Source organism: Arachis ipaensis, chromosome B7, assembly GCF_059453495.1.
Source record: "Arachis ipaensis isolate K30076 ecotype BB chromosome B7, ASM5945349v1, whole genome shotgun sequence".
Classification (NCBI taxonomy): Eukaryota; Viridiplantae; Streptophyta; class Magnoliopsida; order Fabales; family Fabaceae; genus Arachis; species Arachis ipaensis.
Genome location: NC_142442.1, coordinates 4,282,976 through 4,297,965, shown reverse-complemented (window position 1 = coordinate 4,297,965; position 14,990 = coordinate 4,282,976). Strand labels below are relative to the sequence as shown.

Genomic DNA, 14,990 nt, shown 5'->3' with positions numbered 1-14,990 from the left:
GCCAAGTCACTAACGGCGTCAGACCTCCGGTGACGGAAAATAGGGAAAGGACTAACGTGGTGCATTTTTTCGAATCTGGGGGACTAATTTGGTGCAATCTGGATCTGGAGGACTAAATCAGTCAACTCGTCAATCTCAGGGACCAAAGTGGGGCTTAACTCAGTTGCATCATATTGGGTCCCTATTTGTTATTTCATATTATTTATTTATTTACTTTGTGTCCGGTGTGAAATCAAGTGCAAACTTTTTCGTTCTGATTGGCTGGTTTATCAGATTTTTTTATTCTTCAGTAGGGTTGGAAGTGAGTCAAGTCAGCTCATAAACCAATTTGAGTTTGACTCGTTAATAGCTCGATAAGCTAAACTCGTGAGCTGGTGAGCCAAACTTGACCTTAGAATTGAGCTCATAAATTAAATGAGCCGAACTTGAGCTTGGATGAGCTCGACTCATTAACTCGTAAACTGGTTCAATTCGAGCTCATCAACTCGTAAACTGGTTCAATTACACACACACACACATATATACACATTTAATCTATACTTTTAATATTATATATATACATATGAAATAATAATATATTATTATTATATATTAATGATCTTAATTATTTAAATTTTTATATTTATTTTTTACATATAATTTTGATGTAAAACATAAATAAAAAATTTATAATTTATTGATAGATAAATAATATATAAAATTGATCTTTCTAAATATTTTTTAAAATATGTAAGTTATAATTTATTGATATAGAATTATAGATTATGTATTTATGTTTCTATTATTTGAGCCAGCTCGTGAGTTCTCGGTGAGTCGAGCTTGAGCTTAAGAAATAGACTCGATTGTTAATAAGTCGAGCTATGAGCCAAGCTCAATTTTTGTGAACCAAGCTTAAGTTTGGTCTAGCTCATCTCAACTCGGCTCACTTCCGATCCTACTCTTCTGAAATCAAGTTTTCTATGTTTTCTTACTCTTTTGTTTTAGACATATTTTTTTACGAGGTAATTTTCAAAATGGTTTTTAAAATTGGTAAAAACGTATGATGTGAAGTTGATAGTGATTTAACGACTTGTAGCTGGCTAATTTTTTTTATATTGTTTAAATATATGTATAATACATTGTTATTGAAGATTAGGTGTTTTTTTTTATATGGTGTTTTATTTAAATCGGACGGTCTGATTTATTTGAAAAAAAAAGTAAACTACAAATCGGAGAGTCCGATTTGTTTGGTAAAAAAAAACTACAAATCGCATGGTCCGTTTTGTATTTTTTATTTTTTTTATTTTTTGAAATAAAAACGGACGGTCCGATTTTAACATTAAAATTTTTTTTATATTCGAAATTACAAATCGAAGGCACCAATTTGTAGCTCCCGTAACAAAGTTAAACACTTCTCTTCTCACATCATTGGAAAATACACTCTTCTCTCGCACACACGAAAAACAAAAAGTGACTTGTAGCTATCACGTTTACACAAAGGCAAATTCTCTAGTATAGACATACACAAATATCCATACCTATAGATTCTGATGTGTATGGAGAAGGGAGTGACGCGTGGAACAAATACTTCTACAGTTCTGCTCTACATGAGGGCTCGCATTCCGAAAAGCCTGACAGCACAGTGACCCAAACAGGAGAGATCAGGTGTTGTTGGAGGTTTACGTTAAGATCAATGTGTGGTTAATGAGTTTGGTGATTATGATTTGAGAATGATTTTTGGTAAATGGGCTGAAGTTATTTGGGCTCATTTAGGGCTGTTCATTCTTTGTGTTACATACTAATTGGACGAAAGAAAAAAAACCATATTGTATGAACTATTGATCCAAAATAAAGAGGTGGATACTACAATGAAGATGGCAAATATATCTTCTTATAAATATGCTTTGGTTAAAAGTGTAGTTTATTTATTTAGCCACACTTTAAACAAAAATAATACTTTTATAAATATCAAAATCTAACCATATAATCTATCATTCAAGGATCAAAAAAATATATTCACATAAAGACAATTATAAAATTTTCATTGTAATATTTAAACAAAGAAAGACATAAACCATTACAAAATAAAGGAGAAGGAAATGACACACTGACACAGTATTGTAAGAAGATACAATCTCCTTCACCATAAGGACTAGAATGTTTTACTAATTTATATTATAATAATATTTTTTATTTTTGAATCGGTGACAGTTATTTTATTCTTCTAAAAAAAAGAAATAATAATTAACACGGTACAAAAATATGTAATTTTTTATTTAACATATATTATATGATTAGTAAAAAATATAAAAAATAATTAAAATTTAAGATATTAATAAAAAAATATTTGATGTTACTAATAATATTATTATAATAGTAAAAATAATAATAATATGAAGTGTATGTATTATTATAATATATTTAATTTACTTTATTTGTTATGGAAACATGAGGAATGTTAAATTTTTTACTAAATACTTTTGGAGAAATTTAAAATTTTTTGTATTATATAAGTTTAATCATCGTAATATATTTATAGCTAACGTAATCAATTTTATTTATTAATAATTTGACTATATTAATAATAAATACATATTTTATGTTATGTAACTTTAATGATCGTAATATATTTATGGTTAACATAATAAGTTTTATTTAGTAATAATTTGACTATATTAATTATATATTTATTATTAATATATGTTTTATATATTTATTATTAATATAGTCAAATTATTACTAAATAAAATTTATTATGTTAACAATAAATATATTACGTAAATGAACAGCTCCAAATGATATTATGTTAACAATAAATAATATTATTAATATATTATGTTAACAATAAAACTTATGTTAACAAAAAATAAACAGCCTAAATGAGCCCAAATAACTTCAGCCCATTTATCAAAAATCATTCTCAAATCATAATCAGTTAATCACTAAACTCACATTAACCACTCATTGATCTTAATGTAAACCTCCAACAACACCTGATTTCTTCTGCTGTGCTGCCAGACTTTTCGAAATGCGGGCTATCATGTAGAGCAAGACTGCACAGCATTTATTCCACGCGTCACTCCTTTCTCCATACACATCAGAATCCATAGGTATGGATGTTTGTGTATATCCACACTAGAGAATTTGCCTTGCACAAAAACATATAAGTTTTTACTCAAAGTTTTCACCGTATTTCCAATCGGTCTTTAAGTTTTTAAAATGACCAAATAAAATATTACCCACACACGGGTATCTTTTCTTCATTGTTATTTTTTGTTTTTTAAGTGGTTTTTTTTTGCTATTCACACAGAGAACGAAACAGCAAGTTTCCTATGCTGTGTCCGGTGTGAAATCAATCTATTGATTGGCTGGTTTACCAGGTTTTCTTACTAGGGTGGAAGACCAACACGGAAAGGGACCACCTGCGAAAATCACGCCATGGCGTGGCGTAAGTCAACACACTTTACTGTAAAACATCCTTCTAAAGGAAATTAATAAATATAAAAAAAGTTCAGGAGGACAATAGAAAGAGAATGAGAACAATCAACAACGTGAACGACAGAATAAAAAAGAAAATTAAAATCAAAGAAAGCAATCGGGATTCTGCAGCGCGGATGCTTGTCAAGCCTTTAGCGATTGGTTCATTTTCTCTCGTCTACCCAGTAAACCAGGGTTTTTGGAGATCTGTTTTAAGCCGGACGAGTATAGTCGGCTCCGCAAGGATTATGAGCTTGCGAAAGCTCATTTTTACACTCTTGCGAAGGATGGCGGATTCAGTGTGATCTGCTGCTCTCTCCACGATTGGTACAAAAGGGGTAAAAAAAGCTCGTACAACGATTTAATAAGATGGACGGCGGATCTAAAACTTGTGGGGATCGATAAGAGCCTTACGACCGAATCTGGGGTTTTGAAGGGACACGCTGATGCTATTGAAGAAGGTTTGGTGGTTGACGGCGATGGAGTGATCCCCGTGCCTAATGTCTCCAGCTATGTCCTCTCTCAGGTCATCCTCTTCTTGGAGAAGAAACAACATTTCCAGGAGACCCACGACAAAGCTGCCGCCCACTACGAGGCCTGGTCCACCGCCTTTTTCAACCGGAACAGCCACGTTCTCCCCGATTTTTGGAGGAATATAGAACTATGTTAATAGTGTGTATCTATATAATATGTGTCAGTGTGTTGTATGAGTGTATAATGCATGGGTGTAATGTCTAGGATTAAAAGTTGTCCAATCTACTTGACCAAAAAAGAAAGAAATAAGTGACTCTTTGTAGAGAATCATTCCGATAAAAATGTATAAAACTTTTTTTTTTAAAATTGATTCGTCCTGGTTCTGGGGGCCGAGCTTAGCGACTCCGAGCAAGCGTCCATCGGAGAGGAAGAGCTATACGTCGGCCTGGAACGAACACCACGGCAGGAATACCTGCAAAAGATACTTCGACGCTCAAGTTAGTGATAATCTCGAAAGTGAGAGTAATAAAGTAAAAAGTGAAGACTGAGAATGAAACCTGAGACCTAACCGAGGATATTAGCTCGGTTTTATAGGAGTTGTTTTTATCCGTTAGTGGATAAGTCCTAGTTTGTAGGTTGGTTATGATATTCAGTTTTGGTGATTAAGTTTGTTTGAGCACGTTTCCTATTTCTTCCAATAGGTGAGGCCGTGTATGTTTGATTTCGCGCCGAGCTTATCGGGCAGTTCATATAAGGCTGATCTTATATGCTCACGTGCCGAGCTTTTAGGGCGGCCGAGGATAAGGGTGACGTATCATAGCCCCAAGCTTGCCGTAATCCTCGGTCGCTGAGGTGTCGTATATGTTCCTTGTAGCCCCCAAGCTCGCCGTAGTTGGGTGAGTTGGTTTTTAAACGTTTTTCGTAGCATTTAATGCTTACTCTGTTTTTCGCGCCTTAATGAATGATTGATTTAATTGTGCTGCGCGTTCCAAGGAACCCCTGGCCGTTTGATTTGCAGAGTGCTGATCGTGGGTTTTTTAATGGTTTCGATTTAAAGGGTAACGCTTCACTTCTAACTGTTTTATATTCTGTAATAAACAAGGTTGCTTCCCTTAGTTTTGTGTTTTGGGAACTTCTGCATTTTCGAGAAAAAATGAGCAAGAAAGGTGAGTGCTGATCCGAGTCTTTGTTCCTTTCCTCCTGTCTCGATTTTATTTTTCTATGCCTTGTTTCATGGAAGAGGGAAATTCTGGTGTGGGTGAGGGTGATATGAATGGTTGGGTTGATTCAAGGGTTAAGGAATATGTGTCTCAATTTTGTGATAAAGAGTCAGTTGATATGTTAGGCTCCAATGTCTGGGTTAGGCGTGGTAGTGGAGTAAGGATAGAAATACTTCCCTGCGATGCTGGTGACCGGGTTTTCCATTGTCGTGATGACTGGGCTTACTTCTATATGTACAGTTGTCTGTTTACTGAGTTGGGGGTTAGGGTTCCATTTTCCGATTTTGAGTGCAGTGTTCTTTATTGATTAAACTGTGCGCCTAGTCAACTTCACCCTAATTTCTGGGGGTTTGTGAGAGCTTTTGAAGTGTTGATGGAATTTCTTGAGCAACCGCCCTCTCTTCGGTTGTTCTTTTCCTTATTTCAAGCAAAGGGGGTTGATCGGGGTGTTTGGATTAACCTAAGTAGTTATCCTCGTCGTGCGATTTTTGGCCTTTACAAGTCCTCTTTTAAAGACTTTAAAACTATGTATGTTAAAGTGAGGAGTGTGCCCGAGGAGTTTCCGTTCTACTTGAATGAATATCTCGTTGAGAGGTTCCCTTTATTTTGGTGTTCTGAGCCTATGCAAGCTTTAGATGCGGATGATAGGTCGGTTAATGATCAACTTATGATGGAATTTTTGTTTGAAAAATTGGGCCCAAAGGGATTGTTATTCGTGTCGGAGTTGTTGAAATGGGATACAGATAGGGTGGCTGTTCTGAAGTATTTAGGTAAATTAATCGTTTTTTATTCGTTGTTGTTTTCTCCTCGCTTGTTCTCACTCTTTTTGTTTTCTGAATAGGTGAGAAGGCGCCGACGATCACTACTGCTGGTCTGAAGTTATTCTTTAGTCAGCGAAAAAAGGCTGAAAAGGAGGGTTCGACTACCAATGTTGAGAAGGACTTTGTTGTTTATCCTGATCCTGCCTTTAAGGCCAAGCGAAAGAGAGGTCGTGTGAAAGAGAGAGTTGCTGAGGCTTTCTTGGAGAAAGGAGAGTCTTCCATGGAGCTCCGAAAGGTGGAGTCGGCTTATGAGTCTCAGAAGAAGTTACATGGTTATTCGGAGGATGTACATAGTCGGTCTCTATGGGGTAAGTTATACCCTTTTTCTGTTATGGCGGATGAACTTTGCTGCTTTCCGGATGATATGAAGATGATTGAGGATATCGGACACGTGGGAGTGAGTCGGTTTCTGCAGGTAAGTGTTGTAATTCCTATTTTTGTATGTTCGTGCTGTGTTGCTGTTTTGATATGCTTTTTCTTGTCTTAGGTGATTGGTGCGCGTATCGTGGCTGTTGGGCGTGCTCAAGAGCTCGCCCTTGAGAAGGAAAATAAGTCTGCTTTAGATGTCGCCGAGCTGTCTTTGGCTTTGGAGGAGAAGGAGAAGACCATCACAGAGTTGTCTTCTGAGCTGGCTGAGGAGAAACGTCTTCGGCTTTCTTCTGCAGAGGAGGTAAAGACTACTAAGGTTGAAAATGACCGCTTGGGGTCAAGGGTTAAGGAGTTGCAGGCCGAAGTCTATGAGGCTTTTGCACAGGGATTTGAACGTGCCGCTTCTCAAGTGCGGGTACTGTTTCCTGAGTCGGACGTGGATAAGCTTGACGCGACCAAGGTGGTTGTGGGTGGGCAGCTTGTGGAAGATGAGGCTGTCGTTGTTGATGAAGGCGAGGGATCCAGTATTGGTGACAAAATTGAGTAGGCTTTTAGTTAAATTTGTAAGCTTTGTATGTAGTGTTGTGGTTCTTTAGAACTTCCTTGTTTTGTTTTTTTGTTGGATAATTCGAAGTACTGTTATTGGTGATGATATTTTGGATTCCGGGCATATAGCTCGGCTTAATGATGACTTATTTTATAAAATCTGATATTTTGGATATGATTGTCTATTGGAAACAATCGTATGTATGTATTGAAGATGGCCGAAGCCATTTCTCTGTTTGAACGAACTTGTTAAAAAATGAGAGCGGGTGCTCTAACGTAGTACTTTGTGGTTTTGAATGGAAGCGCTTAAGATTTTGCTTTGAGTAACTTGATGATAGTTTTTGGTTGTACTTTTTCGAGTATAATGCTCGGCATGCGCATGTGGATTTCCGAGTATGAAGCTCGGATTAATTTTGAATATGTATTGTTAAAAAATGTAGTAGTTGTTAAGATAAAAATTGATTCGATTTATAAGGTACATTGGTGTGGTGACTTGTGGCGTCCGGCCTCGTTAAAATCCTCTCCAAGTAAAACCCATGCGATTTGGGAAAAAACCTTCAGAAGGGAAAAAGAGTACCATCATTCGCTATTATACAGACTATGACTGATATTCCCTCAGAGAGGAGACGTTCCATGTCCCTGGAAGTTGATCTCCTTTAAGGGTTTCTAGTTTGTAAGCCCCCTTTCCGAGATTTTGAAGAACTCGGAAGGGTCCTTCCCAATTTGCTGCTAATTTGCCATGTGCTGGAGGTTTCCGAGCTTCTTCTGTTCGTCTGAGCACGAGGTCTCCCTTGTTGAAAGACCTGTGAACTACTCTTTGTTGTGTCTTCGCTCTAGGTATTGTTTTCTGGCCCGCTGCTTTATGGCGGAAATGTCTCTTTCTTCTTCTACAAGGTCCAACTCGGCTGTCCGAGCTTGTAGATTATTTGATTGATCATAGAGCTCGGTCCTTAATGTTGGGACGCTGACCTCTACTGGGATGAGTGCTTCCGCGCCATATACTAGCTTGAAAGGAGTTTCTCCTGTCGCAGATTGAATGCTGGTATTGTAACTCCATAGAGTTTCTGGAACAAGGTCGGCCCACTCTCCTTTAGCTTCGCCGAGCTTTTTCTTTAACCCCTGCAAGATAACTCTGTTAGCTTATTCAACTTGTCCGTTAGTTTGTGGGTGCTCTACGGAGCTAAAGTGATGTTTGATGTTAAAATTTGTTAGAAAAGCAGCGAGATTATGATCGATAAATTGTCTTCCGTTATCCGAGATTATCTCTCTGGGGATACCGTATCTACATATGATATTTTTCCATAGAAAATATCGCACTTTTTCTGCTGTTATACGTGCTAGTGGTTGTGCTTCTATCCACTTAGAGAAATAGTCTATTGACACTAAGAGAAACTTTACCTGGCCTGGCGCTTTTGGGAAAGGTCCGAGGATATCCAATCCCCACCTATCAAAAGGCCAGCTTACCTCTATGGTATGGAGCTCCTCGGCCGGGGTTTCTGGGAGGGTGGCGTGTTTTTGACAATTATCACATGCTTTGACTTTTAGGATGCAGTCCCGCTTTATCGTCGGCCAATAATATCCTATTCGCAGAATCTTTGCCGCTAATGCTCGGCCACCGATATGGTTGCCACAGACTCCTTCGTGTGTCTCAGCCATGACATCCTCGGCCTCCTCTTTGCTGATGCATTTTAGGAGTGGCTGGGAGTGTCCTCGTCTATACAGAGTGTTTCCGAGCTTTGTATAGAAACTTGCTCTTCTTCAAAAAAGCGGTAAGTTCGGTTCATCATCTGGTACCGTCCTTATGGTGATGTAATTGAGGAAAGGTGTTCTCCAGTCTGGTTCCTGCATGATGCTTAAGATTGTGTCCTACTCAAAACTTGGTTTGTTGAGTGTTAGTTGTGACAAGGTCGGCGTGTTTTCCGTTTGTCTTGTTGTGGCTAACTTGGATAACACGTCGGCTCTGGTGTTTTGTTCTCGGTTTACATGAATAATATCAAATTTACTGAACTTTGAGATGAGATCCTTCGTTATGAGCGAATATTTCTCTAACAAAGGATCCTTTACCTGGAATTCGCCCTTTACCTGGTGCACCACTAATGAAGAGTCACAGTAAACTGTTACTCGAGGTATTTTCAGTTCTTGGGCGAGCTTAAGTCCGGCGAGCAAAGCTTCGTACTCCACCTGATTGTTGCTTGCGTTGAATCGGAATTGTAGTGCTTGTTCAGCTATAACTTTGTCTCCTTCCTTCAGCAATATCCCTGCTCCGCTGCCTTCTCTGTTTGATGCTCCATCCACATGTATACTCCAATTGATCTCTGTGTTTGGCGCGTCGTTAGTCATTTCTGATATAAAGTCGGCTAGCACCTGTGATTTCAGTGTCTTTCTTGGCTCATATTGAATGTCAAACTCGGAGAGTTCGATTGACCATTTTGTCAGTCTTCCGGCTAGCTCGGGTCTGGTTAATATCTGTCTTAACAGTTGGTCCGTTCGTACTATGATTGTGTGGCTCTGAAAGTAATGTCGCAACCGTCTTGCTATGGTGATTAATGCTAGTGCCAATTGCTCTATCTTCGGGTACCTTGTTTCTGTTGGTTGCAGTACCCTACTGATGAAGTATACTGGGTTTTGCTTTCTTTCTGTCTCTGTTACTAATACCGAGCTTATAGCATGGTTAGATACTGATAGATATAAACACAATGGTTTACCTGTCTCTGGTTTTTGGAGAATTGGTGGTGATGTCAGGAGCTGTTTTAGCTCGGTAAAGGAGTTCTCACATTCGTCTGTCCATGTGAACTTCCTGCCCTTAGAGAATGTCTGGAAAAAATGATAAGATCGGTTTGCCACTGCGGGTAGAAAACGCGATAAGGCATCTATTCTCCTTGCTAGTTGCTGGACTTCTTTTACTGTCTTTGGGCTTGTCATGTTCAGCACAGCTTTGCATTTTTCTGGGTTGGCTTCGATGCCTTGCGATGTTAGCATGAATCCGAGGAACTTCCCTCCTTGTACTCCAAACTCACATTTGTCCGGATTGAGTCTCATGTTATATGCTCGGATTTGTTTGAAAATTTCTACTAAGTCGTCACAGTGTGATCCCTGCATATGAGTTTTTGCTACCATATCGTCTACATAGACCTCCATATTGCGGCCTATCTGCTGTTGGAATACTTTGTCCATTAGCCTTTGATATGTCGCTCCTGCGTTCTTTAAGCCAAAGGGCATTACCTTGTAACAAAAGTTTCCATGTTCTGTTATAAAGGCTGTTTTGCTTTGGTCTTCTGGATGCATTAGAATATGGTTATAGCCAGAGTATGCATCCATAAAACTCAAAGCTTTGAAACCAGAGGCGTTATCAACTAATTTATCAATGCAAGGCAATGGATATGCATCTTTAGGACAAGCTTTATTTAAGTTCGTAAAGTCGACGCACATGCGCCATTTATCTGAGCTTTTTCTTACCATTACCACGTTGGACAACCATGTGGTGAAGCGAATTTCTCTGATGAAACCTGCGTTGAGGAGCTTCTGAGTTTCTTCGAGTGCTGCTCGCTTTTTCTCCTCTCCGAGGTTCCTTTTCTTCTGTGCAACTGGTCGGACTGTTTTATCAATTGCTAACTTGTGGCAAATGACCTCTGGGTTTATTCCGGGCATATCATCTGGAGTCCACGCGAAGAGGTCGGCGTTCTTGCGTAGTATGTGTATAAGTCTTGCGCGGTCTTCTCCCTCTAATGCTTCTCCGATGTATGTGCATTGTTTGTCATCTACTGTTAGTATTATTTGTTGAAGGTTATCCATTGGCCGAGGTCTTTCGCCGAGGTCTTCTCTCGGATCGAGATCGGCTAACATTGTAGTTTCGGCCGAGCTATGTATGGCTTGGACTTGAGGCCGAGCTGTTTCCCTTGGACGTGCTTGCTTTAGGCAGGCATTGTAGCACTGCCGAGCTTCATGGTGATCAGCGTACACCGTAGCAATCCTGTTCTCCTGCACTGGAAACTTGACACACGGATGTAATGTGGACACCACCGCTTTGAATATATTCAAGGCGGGCCTCCCGATTATAATATTATAAGGGCTATAATAGTCTACTATTAGGTACTGAATATCAAGTGATTTTGACATAGGGATTTCTCCCATTGTAGTCTTGAGCCATATATGTCCCATGATGGGGACTCTTTCCCTGGAGAAACCGATCAGCTCTCCTGAGGAGGGTTTTATCATTTTTTCTGATAATTGCATCTTTTTAAAGGTAGAATAAAATAAGACATCAGCGCTACTACCTGGATCCAGCAGTGTTTTTCTTACCAACAGCTCTCCGGCTTGGATGGAGATCACCACTGGGTCGTCAAGATTTGGGCTAGCCGATCTAAAATCTGATTGATTGAAGGATATCGTGACATCTGGGTCCTCATTCTTTTTTGGCTGTAGAGTTCCTTCGATCGCTAGCATCGCTCTGTAACTTCGTTTTCTGGCCGAGCTTGTTTCACCACCGCCTACGTATCCTCCTGATATGTGGTTGATGATGCCTCTTGGTGGATCAGAGGTGGTCTGTTCCTTTTTGTTTTTATCTGTCATTGCCCGTTTGTTTTCTTCCCTGTCTGAGCTTACCCTTCTGGCTTTCTGGCTCTCGACGTATTTGTCGAGAAGACCTTGTCGCGCCAGTCTTTCTAGGAGGTCTTTTGCGACAATGCAGTCGTCTGTGGTGTGGCCGAACTTTGGATGGAAGGCGCAGTGCTTGCTCCTATCCACAAACCTTTGGTCTTGGTAGTTGCCTGCCCGAGCTGGTGGCTTCACGATTTTGGCATTTAAGATCTCCTTTATGATGTTCTCTCGCTTGGTATTGAACCTTGTGTATGTGTTGTACTTTGGTGTGAGCTTGAAAGGCTTCTTTGTATCCCTGTTGCCTGGTGATCGGAATGTCTTGTCCTCTTCCCTCCTTTGTGGTTGTCTGTCCGGCCTTTGGGCCTCGCGGAGCTCTTCAATCTCCATTTGACCCGCAGCCCTTTCCCGGAACTCCTCCAGTGTTTTTGGTTTTGTTATTGCGATGGTTTCGCGGAATTTACCTGGTCGAAGGCCGGCCTTGAGGGCATGGAGGTGGACATCCGGATCTAAGTCTTGGATCTCCATCATGGCCTCAAAAAATCTGGTCATATAGTTTTTTAAGCTCTCATGTTGGCCTTGCTTGATCGTGCCCAGGTAGTCTGATCCATGGATATAAATTCTTGATGCAGCGAAATAGTCAATAAAGGATCTTGCCAGCTCTTCGAAGGAGGAAATAGAACCTGCAGACAATTTAGAAAACCACAGTAATGCAGCGCCGTCAAGATAAGTGGGGAAAGCTCGGCACAGCACCGGCTCATTGTTAGCGCCGTTAAAGAACATCATTGATTGAAACTTTTTTATATGAGCTCGAGGGTCACCAAACCCCTTGTACGGTTCCAGCGCTGTAGGTAATACAAAGTTTTTCGGCATCTGGAACTTAGTGATCTCGTCAGAAAAAGGGTTCTCGAGGGTGAACTTCTCCTTTGGTGGAGTGATGTTCAGGGGATCTGCATTGCCCTGCACCGAGATCTTAGAGCTTTCTCCTTCGTGCTTTCCATTGGATAGTTCAGCTATCCTCCGCACCTCCGCTTGGAGCTCAGCGATTTGTGCTAGAAGCTCTGCCTGTGTGGGCTGGGGGTTCCCATTGTCAGCCATGTCCGAGGATAGGAAATCCTGCAAAATAAGGTAAGATACTAAATAAAATAGATGGTGAGGTCAGATGTATTCCGGCCCCACGGTGGGCGCCATGTGATTCGTCCTGGTTCTGGGGGCCGAGTTTAGCGACTCCGAGCAAGCGTCCGTCGGAGAGGACGAGCTATACGTCGGCCTGGAACGAACACCACGGCGGGAATACCTGCAAAAGATACTCCGACGCTCAAGTTAGTGATAATCTCGAAAGTGAGAGTAATAAAGTAAAAAGTGAAGACTGAGAATGGAACCTGAGACCTAACCGAGGATATTAGCTCGGTTTTATAGGAGTTGTTTTTATCCGTTAGTGGATAAGTCCTAGTTTGTAGGTTGGTTATGATATTCAGTTTTGGTGATTAAGTTTGTTTGAGCACGTTTCTTATTTCTTCGAATAGGTGAGGCCGTGTATGTTTGATTTCGCGCCAAGTTTATCGGGCAGTTCGTATAAGGCTGATCTTATATGCTCACGTGCCGAGCTTTTAGGGCGGCCGAGGATAAGGGTGACGTATCAAAAATATTTTTTAATAATTAAAATTTAATACATAAAATCGATTAAATCGTGTTATTTTTATCAAAATTAGATTAAACATATATAATCGATTAAATACTGGTCAAATTTTAACAAGTACCGGCTTAAACTTTCTATACTATGGGGTTTCTAAATTAATATGGGCTTAGTTGGTATAACCCGCTCAATCCCCAACAGAACCAAGTCACCTACAACAACTTCATGTCCACATTCATCTCTTTTGTCCTTTTTTTTTTTGCTGCTTCTAGAAATTCTATTATTATGATTACTTTAACAATTAACATGGTCCTCCAATTGAGGAAGTTGGTGACTTGGTCAATTTGACTATGTAGGTTCGAGAATCTAGTGAATTTCCACCACTTGCCCCCACTTCATTGGACTTGTTATGTTCCGCCCGGAGGGGGGGAGGAGCTAGATAAGATATTTGTAGCGGGCTAACTTTGTTTCTTTAGAATTATTATTGAGGTTGATTGAAAATACGAGTAAAAGAAAAGTTCATGTTAAGTTGATTAGTTAAGTACATAATTCTAAATTCTTTGACAAAAGGAGTTGTCTTTTTTTTTTTTTTCTGGAAAGAAAATAAACGACAACAAAAAAAAAGAAGAAAGAGTTGCCTCTAATAATTTGTAGTGATATACCTCCTTTATTTTTTGTGTGCTAAATTTTGCGTCACATGTATATGTTAATTAACCAACATATGTGTATTATTGTTGAATATATATTTTAAAAGATTCAAATTTTAAAACAATTATTATATTATTTAATGAAATTTAAAATATTAAATTTTTAAATATATATTTAACAATAATTTGATAAATTCGTTTAAATAAAAAAATTTTATTATAAAAAAATTACAATTTAAAAAGATAACATTTTAAAATACAAATGACAAAATAATTTATAATAATTTAATTATTTTTATTATTTTATGTAAAGAAAATTTTATTTATTAAGGTCTAAAAATAATATTAAAATTAGTACTATCAAAAAATATTTTAAATTTTATATTATGAAAAAAAAATTATATAAAAACTAATTTGATTAATTTTTAAAATTTTAGGGATGAAAATTACTTTTTAAACTTTTAAGAATTATTTTAATTATAAATAATTTTTTTACATGTCAAGTAATACTTGGCATGGTAAGTGTCATTGACCTGTCATGTCAACTAATTATCTAGTGACACGTGGCACTTAATGTGACACATCATTATCTAACTAATGGAAGGACTAATTTGACTTACGTTTTATCTTTCAAAAATTAATATGACTAAAAAAATCATTTGAGAACTAATCTAAAAAATGAATGATCTTTCAAATACGAATTTAACTATTAACCTATAGTATAATAGTCAACATAATGAATACTAATAATAACTAAACAATTAAGGGCCATAGAGTTAATCTATGAATCATGCACATTTTGTTGAGTTACTATATTTGCATATCAAAACATAGTACGAAAAGGATATTTATTTGGCATTCATTCGACACATGTATCCAACTATATTTTAATAAAATATAAATAAATAAAAATATTTATACTTTATTTTATTATAAAAATATTAATATAATTTTATATTATTATAATTTTCTTTTTTCTTATTTTTTTTATCCAAACAAATTTATTTATTTATTTATTTATTTTATTCAAACAACACATAAATAATTTAATTTTTTATTTTTTCTCTTTTTATTTTTTTATCTTTTATTTTTTTTCTTTCTTTTTTTTTTCTATATTTCAACAAAGTGTTAACTATATAGAGAGTAAAACTTTTCATGGTGGATGACTTTATCTTTAAAGTATCTATAGAATACAGATTAATTCGTTTAAACTATGAATGTTTGTAAA

General features: G+C 37.8%; 2 protein-coding genes across 2 annotated transcripts; one reads left to right on the top strand and one right to left on the bottom strand.

Annotated features, from left to right (window-relative positions):
- The first annotated feature begins 6,191 nt into the window (after positions 1-6,191).
- Positions 6,192-6,887, top strand: LOC148550188 (uncharacterized). Its single transcript, XM_088493164.1, has 2 exons — positions 6,192-6,386; positions 6,459-6,887. Exons 1-2 carry the CDS (start codon positions 6,192-6,194, stop codon positions 6,885-6,887), a joined length of 624 nt encoding a protein of 207 aa, XP_088349290.1.
- Positions 6,888-8,752: 1,865 nt separating this feature from the next.
- LOC148550187 (uncharacterized) lies at positions 8,753-12,265 on the bottom strand. Its single transcript, XM_088494360.1, has one exon. The coding sequence runs from the start codon at positions 12,263-12,265 to the stop codon at positions 8,753-8,755; it is 3,513 nt and encodes a 1,170-aa protein (XP_088350486.1).
- Positions 12,266-14,990: the final 2,725 nt, after the last annotated feature.